The following is a 27,854-nucleotide window of genomic DNA, read 5'->3' on the forward strand; positions in this document are numbered from 1 at the left end:
CAACTTTGAGTCTAGATGAATTGAAGCAGCTGGAGGCCAAATGGATAGGGCCTAGAGTCTAGAGGACTTGAGTTCAAACCATCTTCAGATGCTTACTAGCTGTGTGACCCTGGGCAAGTCACTTAACTTCTGTTTGTCTCAGTTTCCTCAGCTATAAAGTGGGGATAATAGCAACACCTACCTCACAGAGTTGACATAATATTTGTAAAATGACATAATGTTTGTAAAAAGCACGTGGCACAGTTCCTGGTGCACAATATTATATAAATGCTTATTCCCTTTGTTAAAAGGACTATTCTTTGTTCTAGCTTTCATCTTAATCAAGAAGGCAAAGCTCAGGAAAAAGAGAATTAAAAGAAGTTTAGTAAAAAATATGTCAAAGTAGCAATACAGGCTGCTACCTTGATGTATTTTTGAATAAATTCCTTTTAGTTTTCTTTTTCCTGAGTTTTGCTGTGCTAATCAGGCTGAAAGCTTGTAACAAAGAATTTTTCTTTTAATGCCTTCCCTTTTCGGCTCTTTTCCCACCCAGTGAAATAGGTCTTAGTAGTGGGGAAGCTAAATTCTCAAAGCACAGATGAGAAATCTGAAGTATCGATTCTCTACCTCCTGTTACATCCACCAATCCTTAGAGTATCTTGTCTTCATGTAGACAGTAGAACACAGTACCAGGGAAGTCGTTCATAGGCTTTTGACTCTTGAAGAACGAGCCTTATTTAAGGACTGGTATTAGACTTGTGAGGGCAGCTAGATGGCGCCATAGTGCTGGGCTTGGAGTCAGGAAGATGAGTCTTCCTGAGTTCAAATCTGGCTTCAGACACTTGCTAGCTGTGTGACCCTGGGCAAGTCACTTAACTTCTGTTTGCCTCAGTTTATCTATAAAATGAACTAGAGAAGGAAATGGCAAGCCACTCCAGTATTCTTGCCAAGAAAACCCCAAATGGGGTCATGAAGACTGGGACACAATTATAAAAGACTGAATGACAACCTCTTACATAAGGGAATGAGGACTTTTCTTCATCAGCATAAACACCTCTCCTTGGCTGGCTCCTCTGAAGCATTCAACATCATAGCAGCTCCTGGTGGGTCACTGATGAGTATAAATTCATAACTTCTTATATTTCTTTATTTCTCGTTAGTTTTCTAACTTTTTGTTTATTGATTATTAGTTTTCTTTTCTTTTGATTTATTCATATTATTTTTATATTAACATTATATATTTATAATATATTATATATAATTAATATTATATATTTTTATATATTTATTTCATTTATTGTTAGTTTTCTCCCTTTTATAAGATTTTGAGTTTTAGATTTTCCCCCCTCCCTCTCCTCACCCCTCCCCAAGAAGGCATGCAATCCGATATAGGCCATACATGTATAACCATATTAAACATTTTTCCATATTAGTCATATTGTGAAATAATCAGAAGAATCAGAACAAAAGGGAAAAACCATGAGAAGGAAAAAACAAAAAACAACTTCTTTTATTTCTAAGGATGACTGAGTAGGTGGATTCTTCAAAACCCTAACATTATCAGGTAGGACAATGTAGGTAGGAGAAGCAGATTTAGAGGGAAAGATATTAAGCTCATCTTTGAACATGCTGTTTCTGAGGCTGCAGTGGGATATCGAGGTACAAATAACCTACAGGCATTTGGAGATAGAGATCTGGAGACTAGTCAGACTCGGAGGTAAATTCCAAAATGATAACGGTGTTGTAGAACCTACATTGGATTGCATATGGAGAGTAGAGGAAGAGAGAGAAAATTTGGAACCCCAAAACTTGTAGAACTGAGTGTTGTACACTGAAAATAAAAAACAAATTTATAAATAAAAGAAAATAGACTCTTAGTTGAAAGAAACCTCCAGAGATTATCTGCTGTAGCCCAGACTGGAGCAGGAATCCTCATTATGAGATCCCCAACACAATGGAGATGTCCAGAGGAGGAGAACCTCCTACCTTCTGAAGTAGCCCGTTTCCCTTGTGGATAATTAGGGAGTTAGGCAGTTTTTCTGCCCATTGTTATCGATTCTGCTTTTTATGATCTATGCTGAGAACTGAAGGAGCAACTAGAAAAGGATTCCGAGAACTTAGTCCAAATTCTTTGACAGGACTGTGGTCTAATTTATTTCAGTCCTTTCCTCTCTAGCTTCCATAAGGGATCTCTTCATCGAAGTGACAAGTCAACTTTTCTTCCCCCTCTTTTTACCCTCACTCTTCATCCCCAATAAGGGTCATGAACTCATAGATTTAGAAGTTGAATAAAAATACCTAGCATCCACATAGTGCTTCAATGTCTGCAAAGCACCTGAAAAATATCCAATTTTATACTCGCAAAAACCCTGAAAGGTAGAAGCTATTATTAGCCCCATTTTACAGATGAGGAAACTGAGGCAGACAGCAGTTAAATGACTTGCCTGTGGTCACACTATAAGAGTCTGAGGAAGAACATGATCTCAAGTCTTCCTGATTCCAGGTCCAGTACTCTAACCATTGGGCTACATAGTCACCCAAGTGGAAGGGAGCCTATAAGTCATTTGGTACAGTGGTTCTCAAACTTTTTCATCTAAGGATGACCTTACACTGTTAAAAATTGAAGGCCTCTCCCCCAAGAACTTTTATTAATGTGGGTAATATCTAGTGATATTTACCATATTAGAAATAAAAATTCTTGTTATTAGGAAAATTATTCTGACCTCGTGGAACCCTGAAAGGATCTTAGGGACTATTAGGCGTCCCCAGACCACACTTGAGAACGGTTGATTTAGGCCAATCCCCTCATTTTACAGATGAGAAAACTTGTTTCTGAAAAATGCCTCTCTGGATCCTAGAGAAATAACACTAAATTAACAGTTAATTAATAGCAAAGCTAATTCAAGACCTAATCTTCTTAATAAGAAATGAAATATTCTCTCAGATGGAACATCTCACTAATACTGATCCGTCTCGTCTCCCACACTCATGGAATTCTTTGGGAAACAGCAGTCAAGTAGTAGCATTGCAAACTGCTTAAGTTAAGAGACAGTAGCAAATAGCAGAAGGCCGCCGTCACAAGTTGTGACTGTGAATGAAAGCCAAGGGGGTCAATGTAAAAGGGAGTATTGGTTCAACATTCTTGTCAGCCATGTGGGAAGGTAATCATGGTTGAAAAATGACTCACCAATCTGTACCTCAATTTCCAAATAGGAAGGACAGATTGTTTATGAGGATAAAAATGTGCTTCTGGCATCTGTTCTGTGACACAATTGTTGCCAGGACAAAGCATTCTGAGTTTGCCTTGGAGTCATTCATTCCTGAAAGTGGGGAGGGGAGGAGAAAACTCCCTTTTGTGTGGTTCCCCATTGTGCAATCTTATTGAATAGTTATGGTTATGTTTCCCTTTGTGATTTTGTCTGGGAGACAGGATTATGTACATACATCTTTATAAATGGAATTAATTTTTCCCCATTGAGAGAATTGCTTAGTGTTTGGTGGTAGTAGTGATGGGAAACCCCAAAATTCCAATGGCCACAGTAGATGCTCAGGAACCACAGGTTCAAATCCCAGCAGGGTGACTCAGACTGTTGGTGTAAGACTCTGAGCACTAAGTGACCAGGCCCTGAACACACTAGGAGGGGCATCTGCTTTACTTAGACTGGGCTAGTTTCCCTTTTAAGGGAGCAGGGAGCTCATTTTCAGGATTTTGTTCATCTAGGAGGTTGGACTTTGAATCAGTCAGTAAGCTTTTATTAAGTACCTTATATGTGCTAAGCCCTGGGAATGGGAAGAAAGGCAAAAGACAGTCCTTGCTCTCAAGGACTTCACAGTTTATTGGAGGAGACAACATGAAAACAGCTATGTACAAAATTTTGAATACAGGATACATCAGAGGTAATCAACAGAGGAAAGGTCCTACTAGAATTAAGGGGGATCAGGAAATCATTGGTTTGTCTTACTCACCACTTGAGGAATAAAAATTCCAGGCTATGAAGGAGGGGGAGAGGTCTAAACTCCCAGATGTAGGGGAATTCCTGCTTCCCAGCCAAAGGTGTATGAATTATTCCAAAATCTTAAATTTGGAGGAAGGGGAAACATTAAGCCTCCTTATAAAGACGAATGTTTTCTGGGAAGGTCCTGAGCCTGTGGGGTTATAGACGTTGACCTTCTGCTTCTGGGAAGTGTGTCTCTGGCAACACATAGCTGCTGCTTTTCAGCTGAGATAGTGAATTTCATTTCCAAGATGTTTTGTCTTGCACAAGTTCTATATTGGCATTTATATTACTCCACTTTCAGAAGCAGCGGGTTTTTACAATATGGGTAATCACTGTGCTCTCTTGTGTGTGCATGTGTGTGTGTGTGTGTATGTGTCTGTTTGTAGTATGTATTTATCTTCTTGCTAGGAGAAGTAGCAGGACAAAGACCTCAGCTGAATCAGGAAAAGAAATTCTGAAGGAAATTTGGGGAAATTTTTCCTTGTGAGGAACACCCAAAAAGATTGAATTCAGGAGAATTTGAGAAATTGAAAGAAAAAGAGTAGAGCTGATACAGAGAAGGAAAGAAACACTTGGGAGAAGGAGTAGGCTAGGTGTGTATGTGCGAATTCAAGTTCCGAATTCCTTTTTAAAAGATTGTAGAGAATGCACGAGAAGTTTCACAGTGCAGGAAGAGCAGATGTTCTGACTTTCAAAAAAGGGAAGAGGGGGCAGTTAGGTGGCTCAGTGGATAGAGCGCCAGCCTGGAGTCCCTGGGTTCAAATCCAGCCACAGACTCTTACAAGCTGTGTGACCCCATTGCCTCCCAAAACTAGGTAGGAGGGCCAGAGGAAGAGAAAGGTGTTTGCAAACCACAGGCCAGTGAGCATGGGTGCAATTCCTGGCTAAATTATAGAATATCTTACTACCCAAAGAGCCAATATGGCTTACTCAAAATCATGGCATGCCAGCTTAAACCTAATTCTTTTTTTGACAGGGTTACTGGACTGGTAGGTAATGGAAATGCTATAGATATATTTGATCTCGTTTTAATAAAGCATCTGACAAAGTCTCTCGTGTTCCCCTTGTGGAAAAGATGCAGAGATATTAGATAGATAATAGCACAGATTTTGAATGGATTAAATGGCCTTCCCCAAAGAATGATCTTATGTCAACTTAGAAAAAAAGATTTCCATGCATCCAAAGAAGCACAACCAAGATGATGAAGGGGATTGAGATCAAGTTTCATTAGGGAGAGAGGAAGCAACTAGTCATGTTAGTGTAAGCCCCTTTCCATTTAAGACGTTTTCCTTATCTGTGAAGCAGTTTGTTGTTGAGCTGTTTGCTTTGATGGTTCACTTGTCTAAGGGATAGGTTTTCTCCAGGATATAAAACCAACATTTTCTCTAACTCAGAGTTATAAGACTAGCTTGTTTCTTATTTTTTAATGTGATAATGTGGGGCAGCTAGGAAGATTCATCTTCCTGAGTTCAAATCTGGCTTCAGACACTTACTAGCTGTGAGACCCTGGGCAAGTCACTTAATTCTGTTTGCCTCAGTTTTCTTGTCTGCAAAATGAGCCAGAGAAGGAAATGGCAAAGCACTCCAGTATCTCTGCCAAGAAAACCCCAAATGGGGTCACAAAGAGTCAATCACACATCAACTCAACAACAACAAGAACAAGGTGGATTATGTTATATGGTCAGTTATTCACGGTATTCCTAAAGTCTGGACACATAGGCAAAAATGCTTATTTTCAAGAAGTGAAATGAATGAAATTTTCAACAACATTTTATTTAATTGGAATATTAACAAATAACATCTTCAAATATGATTTCCATCATTTGTGATGCAAAGGTTGATACATTTTGCAAGATTCACATGAACTCAATGCAATAACTCCACATTGCCATCAATTTTAGCACATTCACTCTTTATGCGTTCAATCAAGTGTGTTGCATCTGTGATTTTCGTTGAGTACACCTTCTCCTTTAGCATACCCCAGAAAAAGAAGTCAAGGCTAAGGTGTGTCAATATTCCAAATATTTCAAAATATGCATTTTTGCCTACGTGTCCAGACTTTAGGGACACCCCGTAGATTCACTCTAATCGTTCATGATTACAGGACACGTAATTTATTAGACTATAGGCAGAAGATGAAAATTTGGTTACTGACTGTAAGTTGTGTCCTGTTTGCCCTTTGTTTTTGAAGAGAACCAGTGACATCATGGGGGGATGTCTTGTCTCATGCATGAATTAAAAGTGAGACAGGGTTGCACAAAGTTATCAGCTTTACCCTCTCTTCCTGAGTCATTGAGTCCAGTGGCAGGACAAAAGACAAAACAACTGTTGACAATCTGGGATGCAGTAGATGACCCTGGCATTTTCGATATCTGATTAAGCTCTAAACACTCCACAGCACCTGTTTGTGTTGCCTTCATGGCCATTGGAACCTGCCCTAAGCCACTGAAGCGTCTGAGGTCTGTCAAATACCCTCAACCTGATTTAACCAGTGCCCTGAGACCATTTACCAGAGTGTGGCCACTGTGCATACTACAACTTCTTGGAGCCACACGGGTGAATCAGTTGGACACCAAGGGTGGATGAGCAGTGCTGAAAAAGGATTGGCAAGCCCTCACACCAGCAGTGCTAGTCCTGAACACCTCATACACATACTAACCGTAAGTTTAGGTAGGGTCATTTGCAGAAGGGACTGAAGATGAGCCCAGCAAGATAAAGAGGTAAATGGACAAACTTCAGAACTTCATCAGCTAAGTTTGAAGCTAGAAATAATTAATACTACAGTTAATTTTGAATAAGTCAAGCTGGGCAAGGGAACCACTTGAAAGCATGGAACTAGAGAAGTCAGAGAGAGGATTGACTAGTTTGTCCGAGTCATTGTACCTAGGCAAGTGTTAATCAGGCAAAGTGTGGACCAGCTCAGATTAGCAGTAGAAGCTTTTGTTCAACACAGATGGTGCATCCATAAAGGGACTTTTATGGAGAGTTCTTGAGATGGAAATAGGACACTGAAGTTTACATTTGTGAATTACGCTAGATATATGATTTTTCTTCATTTATGTACCCTGTTGGCAGGTTAATATAGGTTTATGTCAACTCTCCCCTACAGATACTGAGTGTTTGGTAGGAGAATGCGGCTAAAGTTTAGGTGTGGATCGTGATGTATTTATTATAATTGTATTCGTTTTATATATGAGTATCTGTGTTGTTATCATTTCTTTTGCTTTCTTGTTAAGTGCATGACTATGTTTAAAACCTGAAAGTAACATTATTGTGAGTAGATGGTTTTGTGCAAAGGGAAAAAATTTGGTACAGGTTCCAGAGCTAAAGTAGTATAACAGCAACCACACTGGTGTATACCCAGGATGGCTGCTAGTTCAGGTTCTTTTAGCTGCTTACTAAGGAAAGATAGCTGTTTCAGAGGTCAACAATCTTTCTTTTTTAATCACATAAAATACAAACATAGGAAATACAGAAAAGAGAAATAAAGACTAACAGATAGGGCTCTACTGCCCATCACTACATCCACCACTGAATTGAGAGAGCCTTTACCTCTGAGGAGTTGGGGAGCTCTGAACATTCGACCACTCAGAGCCTCAACCAGGGAATCACAACATCTTTCTCGTAAGCAAGCCTACAAAGCAAAAGCTCACCTCTCAGAATATATACTCTTTAGGCTCAGTGCCTAATTAGAAATTAACAAAAGGTGTGTAAGCCTTCCTGCAAGCAAGATTCCCTTAATGGGCTCCACATGAGGCCTATGGATGGGCAGGGAAGATCTTATTCCCCATTGATCTTACAAGTAGCTAGTAGAAGGGAATGTATTTCTCCCATAACAAGTCTACTTATAGGACTATGAGAGAATTTAAGGGTAGTAGTGGTCCTTTTCTGGAAATCTAAACCTGTCAATGTGAGAACATACTGGGTTAAAGAGCCAACCCAGAGAGTGAGTAGGGGTCCACAAAACCCTTGTTTGAGAGGTAAGGGTAGTTTCTCTATGAATGCTATATATTAATCTGGAGAAGAAAAGAAATAGTGGGGCATAATAAGTATTTTCAAGTATCAGAAGGGCTGTCATGTGACCTAGAGATTAGATCTGTTCTTTTTCACTTTAGAGAAGGCATAGGTAAGAGCAATAGGTAGCCATTGAGAGAAAATGAACTTGGGTTTAATGTAAAGAAAAACTTCGTAACAATCAGAACCATCAAAAAAATATCCACTGAACTACCTAAGGAGGGAGTATATTCCTGGTTACTGGAGGTCTCCAAACAATGAGTGGATGAGCACATATTAGAAATATCGCAGAGTATATTCCTGTTCAGATATGGCTTAGACTAGATAATAGTAATAAAAACACTTAACGTTTTTGTGAGGAAAGAAAAAATCATCTCTAGGTCAAATACTAAGACAGTAAGAGCCTTAGTAATAGGAACTACCATTTATGAGTCTTGTCCTGCTTACTTTCAAGAGTTGGAAGCTGAGCTTGGGGTAACTCCTCCAATCTTGTGTGACCAAGAGCCAATCATTAAAGATTTTTTTTCTAAAATTCTGAATCAATAACAAATAAAATTATTATTTACATATGCAAAGAATAACAGGAAAAGAGAATTATATATAAAGTGGCAAATCTCTTTTGCATACAGCTTGTTTTCCTCTTTTAGGTATATAATAAATTCAACACTTTAGTTTCAAAGCTTTCCTTCTCCTTTGTTTACTTCTGGCCTTCCTGCCATTATCGTGTATGTATTTTTTTTAATGATCCAGTGACATTTTTCTCTTTCTTTACATTTTCTTCTTTAATGATAGGGTAGCCAAAAAATTTTTTTAAAGAAGAAACTTCTCCTTCACAACTTGCCATTCTGTCACCCCCATACAAAAAAAGTTTAAAAAAATGTAACAAAATTGCATAATCAAAATTGATTCCCACATCGGCTGTGTCCAAAAATGAATGTGTTATTCTGTTTCATGAGTCCATCCATCAATTCTCTGTCAGAAGATGGGTAGCAGGCTTCATCACTGATCTGGAATTGTAGTTGCTCCTTACATCGATCAGCGTTCTTATGTCTTTCAGAGTGGCTTTTCTTTGCAGTGTCATTGTATAAATTGTTCGGTGTGTCCTGCTCGCTATAATCTGTACCAGTTCGTGTATGTCTTCCCAGTATTTTCTCTGAAATCCTCCCATCTGTCATTTCTTACTGTAATACTGTGAGACTACAATAATAGTTTTGTTATATTCATATAACACAACTTGTTTGACCATTGACCATCCACAATTGATGAGTATCCCTCGGTTTCCAGTTCTTTGCAATAATAACAACAATACATTAACGACAGTAATAATAACTGCTGTAAACATTCTTACAAATGAGTCCCTTTGCTCTCTACAATCCCTTTGGATTATAAGCTTGGTAGTGGTATCACATTGTCAAAGGGTGTTAGTTACAAATTGCTTCCTGGACTGGCAAGGGTGGGGGACTTACGACCTCAAGGCCACACGTAGCTCTCTAGGTCCTCAAGTGCAGTCCTGAATCCAAATTTCCCAGAACAAATCCCCTTAATAAAAAGATTGTTCTATGAAACTTGGACTCAATCAAAAGGCCACACCCAAGGACCTAGAGGGCCACATGTGGCCTCGAGGCTGCAGGTTGCCCACCCTTGGCCTCTAGATGAATTTACAGCTTCATCAAAACAGTGCATCAGTCTATTTTCTTGGAGCACTCTTAACAATTGTCATTTTCTTTTCTTATTATCTTTGCCAATATGATGGGGGTGAGGTCAAACATCAGGGTTGTTCTAATATGCATTTTTCTAATTATTAGTGATTGGAAGCATTATTTGATATGATTGTTGATAATGTGTTTCTTTTACTTTGGCAAATGCCTGTTCATATCCATGACAATTTATCTATTGGTACATGACTGTTGTTCTTATATCTTTAAATCACTTCCTTATCTGTTTTGGATGTCGGACTTCTATCAGAGAAATAAGCTTCCCCGCCCCAGCCCAAGTTATCTGTTTCATTTCTAATTATAACAGCATTAGTTTTATCTGTGCAAAAATTTTTTTGTTAGTTTTATGAAATCAGATTTTTCCCTTTTATCTTTTGTGATCTTCTCTATCACTATTTTGGTCATAAATTCTTTCCCTCTTCATAGTTATGAATCGCATTTCCTTCCTGAATCATCTTCTTTGTGTTTGATGTAACCTTTAATGTCTAAGGTCCAAGTTATGCATCCATTTGGATCTTGTCTTAGTTTATGGTGTACACGTTGGTCTACATCTAATTTCTGCCAGACTGCTTTCCAGTTGTTTTTTTTTTCAGCAGCTGTTGTTGAATAGTAAATCCTTACCTTAGAAGTTGAGGTCTTTAGATTTATAGAATAATATAGTACTGTGTTCACTTGCTTCTGAATATTATGTACTGAATTGTTCCATTGATTAACTTCTCTATTTTATTAAACTCATACCAACTAGTTTCAATGATTATGGTTTTGTAGTATAGTGTGAAATCTGGTGATGCTAGACCCCTTTCCTTTCCATTTTTTTTATCATTACCCTTAATAGTGTTGACCTTTTTTTGTTTCTATTGTTAATAAATGAATGTTTTCATATATTTCTAACACTATAAAGGAATCACTTAGTGATTTGGTATGACATTAAATAATTAATTTTTATTATATTGATATGTCCCGACCACAAGCACTCTCTAAAATTATTTAAGACTGTCTCTTTTGGTAAGGATCATTTTGTAGTTATCTTTGTATAGTTCCTGTGTGTAAGAGAACTGCCAAATGTTTCATATTTCAATTTTGCTATAGTTACTTTGATAATATTTTATTTAAAATCTTTGCATTAATATTCATTAAGTGTATTGGTCTATAGTTTTTGTTCTCTGTTTTGTCTCTCTCTGGTTAGGTATCAAAGCCATATTTGTGTCATAGAAGGAATTTCACAGGGTTCCTTATTGTCCTATTTTTCCCCAAAATGTTTTTGTACTATTATAAATAATTGTTATTTGAATGTTTGATAGAATTCATTTGTAAATCCATCTGTTCCTGGAGTTGTTGTTTTCCTCCTTCATTATGGCTTATTCAATTTCTTTTTCTGAGACTAGCTGATTTAAATTCTCTGTTCTGTTAACCTTGACATTTTGTATTTAAATATATTCATATTTCATTTAAATAGTTTTGTTGGCATACAGTTGGGCAAAAGTTTCTAATAATTTCTTTTTCTCATTTGTTATGAGGTTTCCTTTTTCCTGGAAATTTGGTTTTCCTCTCTCTTTAAATTGCTAATGGTTTATTTATTCCTTCTCACTTTGTGAGAATAGAGTAGTCTCAATAGATTAGATGATGATGACTATAGGAAACACAAGCAAAAATCTCAAGAATAGCTCCCTGAGTAATGAGCATCCCAAAGGAAGTTATAGAAACAGTAATCATGTGAAAGAGAGTGATAATGCTGAGATAACCTACCAAAATCTTGGGGATGCAGCCAAGTTCTCAAAGGAAAAACAATATCTCTGAAAGCTTTTTTTTAAAAAAAATCAGATTGATAATTTCAGCCATAGTGGGGGAATTTTCTCTACCAATACAGATTCCCAACCGTTCCACAACCTGTAGTCTTAAAGAATGCTTAGAGTTACTGTGAAGTGAAATGACTTCTCCAATTCCGGATTGTATTTATCAGAGGCAGAACTTTAGCATAAGGATTCCTCACTCCAAGGTCAGTTTTCTATCATTTATACCATGTGGCTTCTCCTGTGAAAATATTCATTAGGAGAATAGAAGGGGAAGGGGAGAATGATTGGTTAACTGTGTATACAATTAGAAAAAACTAAAAATCAACAAACAAAAAATGAGCATAGAAAAGAGAATCTTATATATTAGAAGAAATCTTGAATATTAGAGGAGAAATGAAAAAAAGACTTGTAGAAATGATAACATTAAAAGGTTTTTTAAAAGTCTGAAATAAATGGTATAGTTTTAACTACTTTCATCCAAAGTGAGAGAAGAAAATCAAATATCCAGTTTGTGGATTATATTTGTTTGTTCCTTTATTGTCTTTATGTTTTTCATTAGTCTAGAATTTCTCTAATCCCAAAAGATAAAATCAAGAAAGAGAAAAAATTAAAAGAATTAATATAACTTCCTACACAATTATGTGCTAGCAAAGCCAAGATTTAAAGAAAATGTATTTTTAGGTATATAAATATAAGCCATCCAATTTAAGAGAAAATGAAATTGAATAAATTATAGAGAAATTACAAAAAGAAAAATCCCTCACATTTATGGTTGAGACAAAGAAGGTGCTAATATCTGAACCTAGGAAGGATAATGCAAAGAAATAAAACAATATCCAATATCCCTAATAAATACTGATGTAAAAAATTAAGCCCTAGCAGAAAATACTAGAGCACTATATTGAAAACAAAATATTCCAGTTGACCAAGTAGGATTTGTATCAGGGATGCAAGGATGATTCAACATTAAGAAAATAATCAATATAATAAACTATATTTAAAACAAAAATTATCAAAACTACATGATGAAAAAGTCTTTAACAGAGTATAATATTAACATATGCTCCCCCCAAACACACACACACACACACACACACACACACAGTATTTTTAGGAATAATTTTTAAATGATAAAAAAACAAAAGTTAGCATTATTTGTAATGGGGAAGACCTAGAAGCTTTCCCAATAAATGTAGGGATAAAGTAAGCATTTTCCCTCTCCTCTATATTATATGCCATAGTTCTAGAAAGGTCAGTGACAGCAAACATCCCTATTTGCAAATGACATTGTGGTTTACTTAGTTTCTTTTACTGATGCTCTGAAGTTTTCTAATTGAGATAATTAATAGCTTCATTAGAGTAAGAGTATGCAAAATTAATCCACAGAAATCATCAGTATTTCTCTATAGCAATATAAAAAACCAGGAAGATATGATAGGGAAATCCCATTAACAATAATTATAAAATTCATAAGTTGACTAGGAATCAATCTAATAAGACACTCAATTCTCATATAGTTACAGCTATATAACATTCTTAAAAGAATTAATTTGTTAATTAATCAGAATGGTATTCGTTTCTCATGGTTGGGTTGAGCCAATACGACAAAAATAGTAAAATGTTGATACTATTAAAATAAGCTTACAGCTTAGTCCAATCAAACTAGAAAGGGTTTACTATTATTTTAAAGAGCAGACAAAATAATAACAAAGTTAATTAGGACAGAAATAAAAGAAATGATGAAAATATAAGATTGAAAAGCAGACCTCAAATTATATTGTGAAGAAGTAATCATCAAAGCTATTTGGGACTGGCTAAAAAAATTAAAGTATATTGGTGAAACAGACTAGATGAACAAGAATCAGAAAAATAACCCAGGGTTTGATAAACCAAAGACCATAAACTATCTGGAGGAGTGTTCTCTATTAGACTGCTGGAAAAATTGTAAAGAGTGTTTTTAAGGTTCTAAACCAGCATCTCATACATATTCATCAATAAATTCCAAATGTGCTTAAAACTGAAAGGTCACATCATTTTTTTTAAAATGGAGGCTAATAGGTAGAGATATCTTTCCAACTATAACTAAGGGACGACAAAACAAAGGATGGAGGAGGTCACCAAAAAAAAGAAAGAGAATACAAAATTTTAATTATATGAAATTGAAAAGTTTTTGCACAAACAAAATCAAAGAAATTGGAAAAGAAGGCAATCTGTTGATTCAGGAAAGATTATTGAATCAAATTTTTCTGATAAGTATCTTATTTCCAAGGTATATAGGAAGTTAACACAAATATGTAAAAGCAAGAGCCCTTTTCCAAAGGTTATTTACAAACAGTTCTCAAGAGAAGTATTGCAAACTATCAACAAACTATGAAAAATTATTCCAAATCAGTAATAATATAAAAGTAAATTAAAGCAATTCTGAAATTTTATCCAGCAAATTGTCAAAGATGAAAAAAAGTTAAAAACAGTTGATGTTGGAGTGGGTTGTGTTTGTCCTTCATTTTCAAAGAGGACCATGACATCAGGGAGATGATGACATGGCTTGCAGTTGACTGTGATTTGAGAGAGGGAGAGCTGTGCAAGGTCACCAGCCTCACTTTCTCCTCCAGAGCCATCTGGGTCCAGTGGACAGATATTCATCAGGAGGACTGGAGATGGACCAGGATGCAATAGGAGATCTGGCCCTCTTAGGCTAGGGTCTTTTCAGGTTCTCACTTTGAGTGAGGTAATGCCCATTCAGTGAATAGGCCTTTTTAAGAAGTGAGTCAAGAGATGGCACCTTTAATTAGAAAAAAAAATCAGGCTGAGAGGGGAAGACCCTTAGGGTTTCTGACCAAAAGAGAAAAAATTACTATTGACTTTCACTCTGAGCCAGGAGGGCCCAAAGTGTAGCAGATGGGGGGAAGGAAGGAAGGAAGAAAAGAAGGAAGGAAGGAAGGAAGGAAGGAAAGAAGGAAGGAAGGAAGGAAGGATGGAATCTAGCCAGTAAACCCAAGTTAACTGGGCAGCTATTGGCCATCAAAATTTACCTTCCTTTGGAGAGGAAAGGGAAAGGGAGAGAGAGAAGTAGAGGGAAAGGATGAGGTGAGTTACCCAACTGGCTGTTTTTTTTTTTTTTTTTGAAGAGGACCATGACATCAGGGAGATGATGACATGACTTGCGGTTAACTTTGATTTGAGTGAAGGAGGACTGTGCAAGGTCACCGGCCTCACTAATTCTGGCCACTGGACCCAGATGGCTCTGGAGGAGTGGGTGCAGGAAGAAGACACACTAATGTTGGTGGGATTGCAAATTGTTCCATTCATTCTGGAAAGCAATTGAGAATTATGCTGAACCAAACAAAAGTGGCTTGCATTTCACTTAAATGGGCAGCCCAGAGATACCCTTAAAATGCTACCCGGAAATCCCACTGCTAGGCATAAATCCCAAAGAACGTCAAAGACATAAACATCTCACAGATACTAAAATATTCTTTGTTGTTGTTGTTTCATCATTTCAATTGTGTCCAACTCTTCATGTCCCCATTTGGGGTTTTCTTGGCAAAGATACTAGAATGGTTTGCCATTTCCTTCTCCAGCTCATTTTATAGATGAGGAACTGAGACAAACAGGGTTAAGTGACTTGCCCAGGGTCACACAGCTAGTAAATATTTGAAGTCAGAATTGAACTCAGGCAGATGAGTCTTCCTGAGTTCAGGCCTGGTGCTCTGTGCACTATGGCGCCACCTAGCTGCCTACCCCAAATTATTCTTGGTAGCACTTTTTTTTGTGGCAAAAAACTGGAAACAAAGTAGATGTCTATTTTGGGGGGAATGGTTAAGCAAACTGTCACAAGAATGTAATTAAATCTTGCTCTACCAAAAGAAAAATGTAAAAGGAATTCAGAGAAACATAAGAAAATTTATAGCAAGTGATGTCATGGAGTTAGCAGAACCAGTAACACCAATGTACACTTTGACACACTATGCCAGTCTGTACACCAATGTAAGTGGCAAGAACAACAGGATGAACTTAGGTATTATCTGAGCTTGGTTTGGGAGAAGAATCGGAAATGTACTTCCCTAACTTCATTCACGCAATGGGGCCATGGATGGGAAATAAATACTGTTTTGGCTGTCAGACACAGCTGATGTATTGTTTGGTTGTGGCAACCTATCATTTCTTTTTCCCCTTTAAAAAAATCTTTGTTATAGGGTAGTCCTCTGGTAGAATGACAGAAGAGGTATATTCAGACCTGAAGGCTCTTTAAATACAAAGGGCATAAATAAAATAAAATTAAAATCAAGAGAGAACCTGACTCGAGGCAAGAGTTTTGTGGGGTTTTTTTTAAACTCTAACCTTTAAAAAAGGGGGAAAGAGTCAGACTTATGCACTTAGGTGATTACAGCAGTGACTCACATTTCCCTGACAACCCTCCAACCATTGGTTGGCTCCAGTGTAGGGAGAGAGAAGACCATAAATCACTGCCCATTTGCCAGGTAACACCATACTGCCTGGCTCTTGTAGGCTGCTGGCAACCAGTGAGGACTGCTGAGATCCAGGTTTGAGGGAGACATCAGGAGTAGAACTGTGAAGGAAACAAGCAGGAAGAAGGATTCTTTATTTCAGCCTTAGTTTTTTGGAGAACTATACAGCACAGTGTCCTAGAGATAATCAGTCTCCTATTAGATTTTATTCTGGGCTGAACCTCTAAATGTCCAAGTTTGACCCAGCACATTCAGATGGGATGTTGTTGCCCCCTCCCTGCCCCCACCTCCATAGATGATGGAAATTATTAGTCTCAGAGGATGGCCGTGCTCTCAGAGGGGATGGTGAAAGAAGAGAAGACTCAATTCAGAAAAGCTAGCTACAGCAGTAGCTTATACCAGAAGCCACAGACCACCTGTACCCAAAATGAGTTCAGAGAGCCAGTTCAAACCAGCTAGCTGATTGTTAACTGTTTATTGTGAGCATTTACACTTCAGAAATCAGTGACTGCTAAAAATCAGGACTTGATTCATTGTTTTGTTGATTTCCCAGATTTAAGAAAAGGATGATCAAAATATTAATAATGCCAATTAAAGTTAAAAGTACGTCATGGGTGCATTTTTCCCTCTGCAGAGCTGGTCGTTACAACATTTACCAGCCGACCCCTGCTTATGCCTCAAAGTAAAGGAAGGACCCTTCTTGAAGTGGAAGGCATAGAGAATACAGGTGGCAGGAGTCTCAGAAATAATTTATGTAAGGCAGGCATTTGTTGCATGAGTGAAAACCACCTGTGCTTGAAAAGTCAGGCTTGCCCAGAACCCTCCGGAAGGTATTGTTAGGTAAGTGCTGCCACAGGCAGTGAGATTCCAGGCCAATAATGATGGTCACAACCACCACAATAGTAATAATAATAGCTATCCTTTAAAATTTGCAAAGTGCTTTATGTGTATTATCTTATTTGAACCCCACAACAGCCTTACGAGGTAGGTATTATTATCTTCATTTTACAAATGAGGAAGCCAAGAGTTTAAGTGACTTGTCCAAGTTCATACAACTAGGAAATGTAGGAAGAAGGATTCAAACCCAGTTCTTCCTGACTCCACGTCCAACACTCTTTTATGCTACCTAGAAGCTAGAATCATGAGCATGAATTAATTTCTATCCCTGCCCACGATCTAAGTCTTGTTCTCTCTTTTGAATAATAAATAATAACAGCTAACATTTATATAGAATTTCATAAATATTATCTCATTTGATCATCGTACCAACCCTGGGAGGTAAGGGCTATTATCATCCCCATTTTACCAATGAGGAAACTGAGGCATTCAGGGGTTAAGTGATTTGCCCAGAGTCACATAGCTCATTAAATGCCTGAGGCTGGATTTGAACTCAGTTCTCCCTGACTCCAAGTCAAGCACTCACCATATCATCTGGAATGATGAGGGAAGAGAAGGTGTATAGCTAGCTCCATGACTTGTCCTGCTACCTAGTTTCTATGGCAGAAATTTCAGTGATCCACACCCACAGATCTGGGACTAAGGCTCAGAGGCACCCTTGAGCATCAGTATAAGGATTCATCCAGGTGGAAGGAAGTAGGGAGAAGCTTTTTTTTGTCCAGACCTGTGGATAATTAATATGTTCTTTAAAACTGTTTTATTGATGCTCTTTTTAACATTGCTGCCTCTCTCAATTATCCATCCCCACTTCCAAATAGAACCCTCCCTTGCAACAACATGTATATACATATATATATATATATATATACATATGTATATACATATATAAAATTAATCAAACCAGATCAACACATTGGCCTCGTTTTACAATGCATGCTTAATTCCTTACCTAGAGTCTAGGAGAGATACAGGTGGGTGGTGCTGTAGATAGAGTGCCAGGCTGGGAGTCAGGAAGGCCTGAGTTCAAATCTGGCCTCAGACACTAGCTGTGTGACCCTGGGCAAGTCACTTAACACTGTTTGCCTCCATTTCATCAATGGTCAAATGATCTGGAGAAGGAAATGTCAAAGCATTCCAGTATATTTGCCAAGAAAACTCCAAAATGGGATGATGAAGAGTCAGACACAACTGAAGCAACTAAACTACAACTAAGAAAAATCTAGGTGAAGGATCTCCCTACTGAGATAATGCTCCAGCGTCATTTCTCTGAAGTCATGATTGCTTTGATCAGAATGCTGGTCTCTTTCAGTGTTTTTCTTAAATCTGGGTGATCATCGTGTAAAATTTATCTAATTTTTACCATCGACATGCTACAAGCTATTCCGACCGTTGCCAGGTAGGAAACTACCAGTGTAAGCTTTGTTGAGGAAGTTCCAGGAATCTGATATGAAAGCCAGTTTAATTATTAAGTGATAGAATGTTAAGAGATGGAATGGTACTTTAGAGACCATCTAGTCCAATAGCCATATTTTACAGTTGAGGAAACTGAGGCTAAAAGAAATTAAGAACTTGCCCAAGGTTACATGATTATTGGTAGAACTGAGACCCTCTTACTGTTTGTCATTCACTTATTCTACTCATGTCCAACCCTTTGTGACCCCATCTGGGGTTTTCTTGGAGTGGTTTGCCATTCCTTCTCCAGTTCATTTTATAGATGAGGAAACTGAGGCGAACAGGGTTAAGTGACTCGCCCAGGGTCACACAGCTAATAAGCATCTGAGGCAATATTTGAATTCAGGTCCTCCTGACTCCAGGGCTGGCACTGTATTCATTGAGCCACCTAGCTGCCTTCTTGATGCCTAGTCTAATGTTCTTTCAGCTATATATTGATCTCTGAAGCAAAGCTTAGTGATGGGCTGTGAATGCTGGTCTTTTCTCACTGGTATCCAGATAGCCCATGGTGATGCAGTCACCTTTAGGGATGACTAGGGACATTTTCAGTTCTTTCAATCATCCTTCTTTTGCACTGGTCTCCAGATTCCTCACAATCTTGGAAAAAAAATAAAATATTACAAAAAAATAAACGTGGCACTTCAAACATGTTTTTTTTTTTAAAACAGGACTAAGATGCATACAATTAGTCATTGAACTTCAGCTTAGTGGCTCGTCTGAAAAATGCAGGAAAACCAGAAAGTCAAAATGATCATCAAATGAAGGTGACTAGGTGATACCAATACATGCGCTATAGATCTTCTTTTAAAGTGTAAACGATGGGGGAAATGTTGGATGTTCCTGTTAGGTATTCAACACAGATTTTTTTTCTTTTTTTTAATATTTATTTTTATTTTTAGTTTACAACAGACGGTTCTACATAATTTTGAGTTCCAGATTTTCTCCCCTCCCTCCCCCCTCCCTCCCCAAGATGACATGGAATCTCATATAACTACCACGAATAACTTCACATTGAATTAATTTATACACTAGTCAAGTTGCGGAGAAGAATTATGACCAATGGAATGAATCATGAGAAAGAAGAAACTGAACCAAAAAAAACCCCAAAAACAAAAACAAAAGAGAAGGGAAAAAGGCGAGCATGAAGTGTTCCTCAATCTGCATTCAAACTTCATAGTTCTTTCTCTGGATGTAGATAGCATTCTCCATCGTGAGTCCCTTGGAGTTGTCCTTGCACCTTGTGTTGCTGAGAAGAGCGAAGTCTGTCAGGGTTGGTCCTCACAGAATCCATATATCTGTGGTTGTGTACAGTGTTCTCCTGGCTCTGCTCCGCTCACTCAGCATTATGTCATGTAGGTTTTTCCAGGTTGTAACGAAGTCCGTATCATCCCCATTTCTTATGGCACCATAGTATTCCATTACCTTCATATACCACAGCTTGTTCAGCCATTCCCCAATTGATGGGCATCCCTTTGATTTCCAATTCTTGGCTACCACAAAAAGAGCCGCTATAAATATCCTTCTACATATGGGTCCTTTTCCCGCTTGTGTGATTTCTTTGGGATACAACCCTAGAAGTGGTATTGCTTGGTCAAAGGGTATGAACATTCCTATGGCCCTTTGGGTGTAGTTCCAAATTACTCTCCAAAATGGCTGGATCATCTCACAACTCCACCAGCAATGCAACAATGTTCCAATTTTCCCACATCCTCTCCAGCATTTATCATTTTCCTGTTTTGTTATTTTAGCCAATCTGACAGGAGAGATGTGGTATCTAAGAGTTGTTTTGATTTGCATTTCTCTAATCAGTAGTGATTTAGAGCATTTTTTCATATGCCTATAGATAGCTTTAATTTCTTCCTCTGAAAACTGCCTGTTCATATCCTTTGACCATTTCTCAATTGGGGAATGGCTTGTATTCCTATATATTTGGCTCAGTTCCCTGTATATTTTCGAAATGAGGCCTTTATCAAAGATATTAGTTGTAATATCTGGAAAAACAAGAGGTCTAGAATACCTAGGGTATTAATGAAAAGAAATGCTAGAGAAGGTGACCTAGCCATACCAGGTATTATACTGTACTACAGAGCAACAGTCATCAAAACTACCTGGTACTGGCTAAGAAACAGAGGTGTGGATCAATGGAACAGAATAGGAATACAAGATGGAGAAGTCAACAACTATAGCAATCTACTCTTTGATAAACCCAAAGAGGCCAGCTTCTAGGCTAAGAATTCACTATTTCACAAAACTGTTGGGAAAATTGGAAAATGGTAGGACAGAAACTGGGCATAGACCAATATCTTACACCATATACCAAAATAAAGTCAAAATGGGTTCATGATTTAGGAGTAAAGGCTGACACTATAAGTAATTTGGGAGAGCAAGGAATAGTTTACTTATCAGATTTATGGAAAAGAAAAGAATTCATGACCCAACAAGAGATAGAGAGCATTAAAAAATGCAAAATAGATAATTTTGATTATGTTAACTTGAAATGTTTTTGTACAAAAAAAGCCAATGCAACAAAAATTAGGAGGGAAGCAGAAAATTGGGAGAAAATCTTTTCAACACAGATATTTAAGCCATTTAAAAAACTCTTCTTTAGTGTCATTCCTGTCATCTAATCAGAGGTTCTGATTACATGGACTTGGGGAAAAATACCAAAGGAACCTATTCCACTCTGGAAGTCAAAACTGGGACCAATAAGTAGAAGCACCAGGGAGGCCGATTTCAGCTCAGTATAAAGAAATACTTTTATCCCAAAGTCGGATGACAAGCTTCAGTATGTACATAGTATAGGGGGCTCCCTGCTGCCCAAAAACCTCAAGTAGAGTGTGAACCAAAGACTTTTCAGCAATGCTGGGGAAATGTTTCCTAATTCAGTTTTGGGTTGGACCTCTAAGTTCCTTTCTGTTTCTGAGATTTGGTTATTTTATGACCTTGTAGTTTATTTGTTAGAATTTTTAGTTTATTCTTTGTAGTTTATTAAAATTCATTATTTAGAATTGAACACAGTTGGTTCATATGTAGTCTGATCAACTCAGATTATATTATGGGATTTTTACTTTTTGTGATCATGATTCTATTTTTAAAGCTTTTTTTAAAAAAAAAAATTAAAGAGTTTTTGTCTTGACACAGTGGACATATTCCAACAAATACCCGAAGCACCTCATCACATTCATGGTTCACATTGAATTTATTGTGATGGACTGAAACATCCAAATCTCAACATGTGATAATCAGTGGTCATAGACATTGATTAGGGCTAGAACCATCTGCTTTCCTCTAATCTTCTCCCTCAGTCTATGACACTTTCTCATGTGATCAGAAGGAGATCCCATGACTGAATGAAGCCAAATGCCCCAGTCATTTCAGGGGGACTCTCAAATTCCACTAACAGAGTCAGCAAAAGGATATCCATACACTATCTAAAATAGCAATTGCTATTGCTAATATTATAGCTAATAATATTATTTTAGTTGTAATTTAAAATGTACTGCTTTAAGGTTGCATATCCCTCTTACATACATTTTCATTTGATCCTTACAATAATGCCTTGAGGTAGGTTCCACAGGTATTGTTATCTCCATTTTAAAGATGAGGAAATTGAACCTCAGAGAAGCCACCTCCCTACTATTGCCCTATTAACAGAATTATAGGCCAAGGCAGAAAGTTGCCTTGGGGAGGGAGGTGGCAGCCCAAGTGACTGTCAACAGGTGTAGGGCAATGGGTCCTGAAAGAAGGCAATGGGACTTTAGGGGTAAGCAGCCTGAGGTTGGTTAAGGAAGTAAGGTCATGTCATCTGGGATGGGCTGATGGAGAGCCACAGGGTATCTCTATAACGTGTCAAGAGAGAAACACTTCAGCCCCCATTCCAGCCCCTGCCCAGAGGTGAGGATTTGCCTAACCTTGATGGAAGAGAGAGCATGCTTCCTCTGGCTACTTGGATCTTAGGACAAAACTCTGATCACCTTTCTCTAGTTTTGGCTGTTTGTTACCATGGGCAAATCACTTCCTCGATCTGGACCTCAGTTTTCTCAACTTTAAAATGGTTGGTTTTGGATGCCTTTTAGCACTGAATCTATGTGCTTATGATCCTAACTTTTCCATCGCTGGAAGCAGGAAGAGGAAAAATGTATCAAGAAGATCAATGGAGAGAAGAGCAAAGAGAATTCTAGGGTTCATGCCTTGGCCCTGCTTCTTAGATGTGTTGCCTTGTCTCAGTTTCAGTTTCAGTTTCTACATCAGGGCAGTTAGGTGGTACTGGGTCTGGAGGCAGGAAGACTCATTTTCCTGAGTTGAAATCTGGTCTCGGACTCTTTGTGTGACACTGGACAAGTCATTTAACCCTGTTTGCCTCAGTCACTGCCTCCGTGAGCTAGCTTTATGTCTTTCATGGTGTTAGTATATTAAGGAACAAATAGAATATGAACTAGCTTTGTTTCCTTCCCACATTATATATATGTTAGCTTTTATTGGGTGGCTAGGGGGTGTAGTGGATAGAGTGCTAGGCCTGGAGTCAGGAAGACTCATCTTTCTAATTTCAAATCTGGCCTCAGACACTTACTAGCTGTGTGACCCTGGGCAAGTCACTTCACCCTGTTTGCTTCCATTTCCTCATCTGTAAAATGAACTGCAGAAGGGAATGGCAAACGACTCCAGCATCTTTGCCAAGAAAACCCCAAGTGGGGTCACAAAGAGTCAGACGTGACTGAAAAAATGATTGAACAGCAACAGCAATTTAATTTAACAGCTAAGGCCCTTTCTAGTTCTGTTTCTATGACCACGTGTCCCCTGCCACCTTGGGTGAACTGATACTGTACATGATGGATTTATTATAATTTCTTTTTCTCCTTCCTCTCTCCATCTTGCCTAGTTTCTAATAAGTGATCGTGACCCTCAGTGCAACCTTCACTGTTCCCGGTCTCAGCCCAAGCCACTCTGCGCTTCAGATGGCAGGACCTATGAGTCCATGTGCGACTACCAGAGAGCCAAGTGCAGGGATGCAGCCTTGGGGGTGGTACATCGAGGCAGGTGTAAAGGTAAGTGTGGACATCTCTGAATGTCCTGCGGGTGGGGGTGGGGGATCAGAGAATCATAGATCATACAAGATTGTAGGTCTAAAAACGGAAGGGGCTTGAGAGGTCACCTAGTACAACGTTCTAATATTACAAATGAGGATCAGGAATGACTTTTTCAAAGGTGCGGTGTCAGAGGTATGATTTGAACTCAGATTCTCTGACTTCAGGACCGGTCCTCTTTCCTCTGTATGACACTGTCTCCCAGAGCCCCAGTTTCCTCTTTGTTAGTACCTTATACACAAGCACTCTGCACATGTTTCCTTCTCCTCCTTTACTTTCATTTAAGGAAAGAAGAACAAAATGGAGAGAGTTCCTTCATCTGAAGGAATGAGCATCTCTTCCATTTCTAATAAGGCTACCCTTGGGAAAAGGTTGGGGGAGAAACTATTGTCCTTCTGTTTCATTTTTTCTTAATTGTTATATATGTGTGTGTGTGTGTGTGTATGTATATATGTACATGTACATATTTGTGTGTATATATGTATATGTATATGTGTATATATATGTACAAGCTCCTAACAGATCTCAACTCTTCATACAATATCATCCTGCCGATGGCTAAAAATACGTTGTTACAAACCCTTTGCTATATAAAATAAATGGCTTATAATTGTTGAATAGAAAAGCATCTTTGAAAAGCCTGAGACAGCTATTTCATAAGAAACACAAGTAAAAGCCATGAAGGAGAGACTTTTTTCCCAGAGGGTTATTGGGGAATAATTCAGGTCTTATGGAAAGATGAGCCTTTTTTCCCCTTTAACACCAAAGGAAACTTCGGGTGAATGATGATGTTGCCTTCTTTTGTTGTTGTCATCCTGGAACTCTATTGGTCACGTGCTGGTCATTCTTAAGATATAAGCATTACCACAATACATGCCTTCCTGAGTTTGATGATTTCAGGAGGGGAAGTTTGGATCACGTAACCTCTATGTCCCATTTAACTCTAAGACTCCATTTGTGAGAGGGTTGAATTATTTGGGGATGACAAAAATCAATCAGATTTTTTTCTCTTCCTATTTGTAAATTGAATTTCAGATGAAACCAAAAAGTAGGGCATTTGGTCTAAATGTTGCTATAGGCAACTCAGTGGTGCAAGAAAGTTTTCATCTTAGATTAGATTAGATTTTATCTTATATTTTAACACTCCCCAACATGACTTTTTTTGTGATATGCAGCAAGCGAATGTGACTTTATAACGTTTTTCCAGTGCTAATAAAACAGCAAAGGATCATCAACATGTTGCAAAAAGTCCGATGCATTAGAATATCTATGTCACTCTTTTCCTCTGTTAATATGAGTACTAACAGTTGGATTATTATCATCACCCACCTTCCCCCAGCATCTTAAATCTTTTATGAAAATGCAAACAGCCCTTCCCCCCACACACATATTAGGAAATCAAGGTGAAAATTGTTTCATGTGATTTGATTAAGTCAGGATGATGTCACTTAAAGGGTTGTGCCAACTCAAGACCCTTATTTTCTGGCCCAGGGATATTTTCTTGTTATGCAAAAGCTAGTCATAGGCCTCATTTCCTTTCCTTTCCTCTTTCGCCCTTGATTTTCAGGGTTAGCTATGCTTGTTGGTAATAAGGCATTTTAAATTGTTACCCCTAAGTAAGCAAAATAAATATAGCCTTTGGACTTGTTGGAAGACTGGCTTTTGTTTGTGTTTTTTTTTGTTTTGTTTTGTTTTTAACCCCTATTTAGCCCAGCGCCAGGGCATAGATGATCTGATTTGACCCAAGCTCCAGGTCTGGCTTGTGGTCTGACCACCTAGAACTTTTGCCTACTAGGTCCATCTCTAAGTGGAGAAAACACCACCTACTAGACCACTGCCTGTTTTAATATGCTTTTGAATTGGACCTGTGACTTCATTGGTATAGGGAACTACCATTGAGGAGAAACTCTCTCAATCTGCTTTGAAATTCTCTTAGAGAGTTTCCCAGGGTTCTAAGGAGGTAAGTGACTTGTAAGTGAAAGCTGGCATATGTCAGGGACAGGACTTGACCCTGGGTCTTCCTAATTCTGAAGCCACTCTCTAGCCTCTATGCTCTGCTCCCTCTTGTTTTCATTAATTCTTGTGTAGTGCTTTTATTGTATTTACTATTTGTAAGGTGCTTTCACAGGCATCCACATTTTATTTGCCATCACCCTACAAGGAAGGGTTTGAAATTACTAGTGATAAACCCCATCTTACAAATGAGGAAACCGATTAAGTCAAATTCAGAAGTCATCACTTTAACAGGATCGAGGGTCACCCCAGAGACCATTTAACAGATGAGGAAACCGAAGCCCAGGGAGGTTGTGACTTGCTAATGGTCCCACAGGTAGGGCCGTCGGTGGGTCCTAAATGCAGATCTCTGATTCCAGAGAGGCTTCCCCTGTGCAATAATTAGTTTAGCAGCAGAGCTGAGACCAGAAGCCAGACTTCTACTCTGGTGTTCATAACACGAAACCTCAACTTTAGATAAGACAAAAGAAGCAGTAATTTCTGAGTTGGGTGTAAATTTGTAGGTATTCTGTATGTGTGTTCCAATACCCCTGGGCCCTAACTGATCATTTTCACAGATAAACTAAACACTCTAACTTTGGCAAAAGAGTGGGGAACAAGGGAGAAGAGATATTTCCACCATTTTTATCACCCCCTTTCCCAAATGTCCCCTAATCACCTATTCTCAGCTACCTTCAAGACCACAACTCTGACAGAAGGGATTCTTTCATCACATGATCCTATTTTTTGGAGTTATAAGGGACCTTGGCTCTCACCTAGTCCAACCTCATCAATTTACATTTGAAGTAATTGAAGTCTAATGAGAAGAAAGCAACACAGATAATTAGTGGTAGAGTCAGAATTTGAACCCAGGTCCTAGACTTATATTCAATGTTCTTCCTACTGTATCATTCTGCTTCCCTCTATATGTATCAATTATTTAATTTCCCTCTAAGATTGTGGGAACTGGTCATCAGGGTAGTCTTAACTAAAGAGCTCTACTCATTAATCGAGTGTCTTTTTTTACTGGATTCCCTCAAAATCACTTTCCTCCCTGTCTTGAGATACTTTTGATCCAAGTGAGGTGGGGTCTACTCTCCTTTCAGATGTTGGCCAAAGCAAGTGCCGCCAGGAGAGGGCTCAAGCCCTGGAGCAAGCCAAGAAACCCCAGGAGGCAGTGTTTGTGCCAGAATGCAATGAGGATGGCTCTTTCACACAGGTAAGCCCTTTACCATCATTCTCCACAGGTTCATTTTGTGGATTGGAAGATGCTTTCTGCATTTTAGAGAATAGACTTTTTTATCCTTTCATATTTTATAAGGCACTGGGTGATTTCTCTCTGCAATGCTTTCTTGGTCATTCCTCTCTCCTCTTTCTTCTCCCCTTTCCCATTGTACTTTGCCAGCTGGCAGTGGATTTTTTAAGAGATGCGTGAAATGGGGAGCCAGGAAACCTGGATTTCTCACTCCTCATCCTCCCTGCTGCTGTCTCCTCTGAATGCCAGGCCTTCATTTTTCTCCCCTGTCAAATGTGGGCTGAGTTTTTTTTTCTCATACTTTGCCAATTTCCATGGAATTTTTCTTTCATCTTTACTCTTCTTCCCCTCATTCCCTTTCTTCTCCCTATACAATTCTTTACTCTGTCCCATACCCAAAGTTCTAGTGAAAAAATTCAATAGGAATCTTGTTTCCTGGAGAGGGGAGGAGGGTGGAGCAGGTTGTAGTCTCTAGCAATCCTCTGGTTAGTGCTCTGTGCAGAGGTATTCTGGCTATGTTGATATTGGCATGGAGTATTTATAGAACATTGTGCTGTGGCGGACCAATTAAATACTCTCTTGGTAAAGCATTTAGTCTATCTCCAGCCCCACCTCCCTCACAAAGGTATAGCTGATGGATGAGCCTAGGAACCTAGCTGGAGCAGAGAGATTGGCATAAAGATAGATTAACTGAGCTGGGTGAATCTAGTATTGTGCCCTTCTGTAGCAAGAACTCCACAATTTCATGTGAGTAGTGAGTATAAGTAGGCAGGGCCAATTTTTCCTCTGTCAGTAACAACATTTGTTTCCACCCTCACCTAGGGCTTCATTCGACACTTAATGCTACCTATTTTTTTTTTATTATTTCACCAGCTCATCGGTGGTCTAATTCGCAACCTGCCCCCTTCTTTTTCCATACATGCATCTTTTTTATATCATTTATGATCCTTTTTTTCAGGGAATTCATTGTTTATCATTTGATTTAGTGTCTTTGTGCCCACTCTGTATTTTTCTATCGTCCTTTGGATGACCTGAAGTTTTGATTCTTTCAAGACTGTGGTATTATGTGATTCACAATATCATTAGAAAAATATGAGTGTTGAAAAGATGGGGTTTTTTCCCCCATGGAGATGTTTAGGGATCTTGAAATCACTATTCTATTTCTCAAATACATTCCAGAAAGCTATTTTCTCCCCGTTTGGTTGT

General features: G+C 38.4%; 1 protein-coding gene across 4 annotated transcripts in view; it reads left to right on the forward strand.

Moving 5' to 3' along the window:
• Nucleotides 1-27,854, forward strand: part of SMOC1 (SPARC related modular calcium binding 1) — a 208,821-nt gene that overhangs the window by 75,179 nt on the left and 105,788 nt on the right. For all 4 annotated transcript variants that reach the window (XM_036736295.1, XM_036736294.1, XM_036736296.1 and 1 more), the window contains exons 2-3: nt 23,197-23,362; nt 26,500-26,612. In XM_036736295.1, the coding sequence (XP_036592190.1) occupies nt 23,197-23,362; nt 26,500-26,612 (279 nt within the window). The remainder of the gene's footprint in view (nt 1-23,196; nt 23,363-26,499; nt 26,613-27,854) is intronic.

The sequence above is a fragment of the Trichosurus vulpecula genome, chromosome 8, assembly GCF_011100635.1.
Source record: "Trichosurus vulpecula isolate mTriVul1 chromosome 8, mTriVul1.pri, whole genome shotgun sequence".
NCBI lineage: Eukaryota > Metazoa > Chordata > Mammalia > Diprotodontia > Phalangeridae > Trichosurus > Trichosurus vulpecula.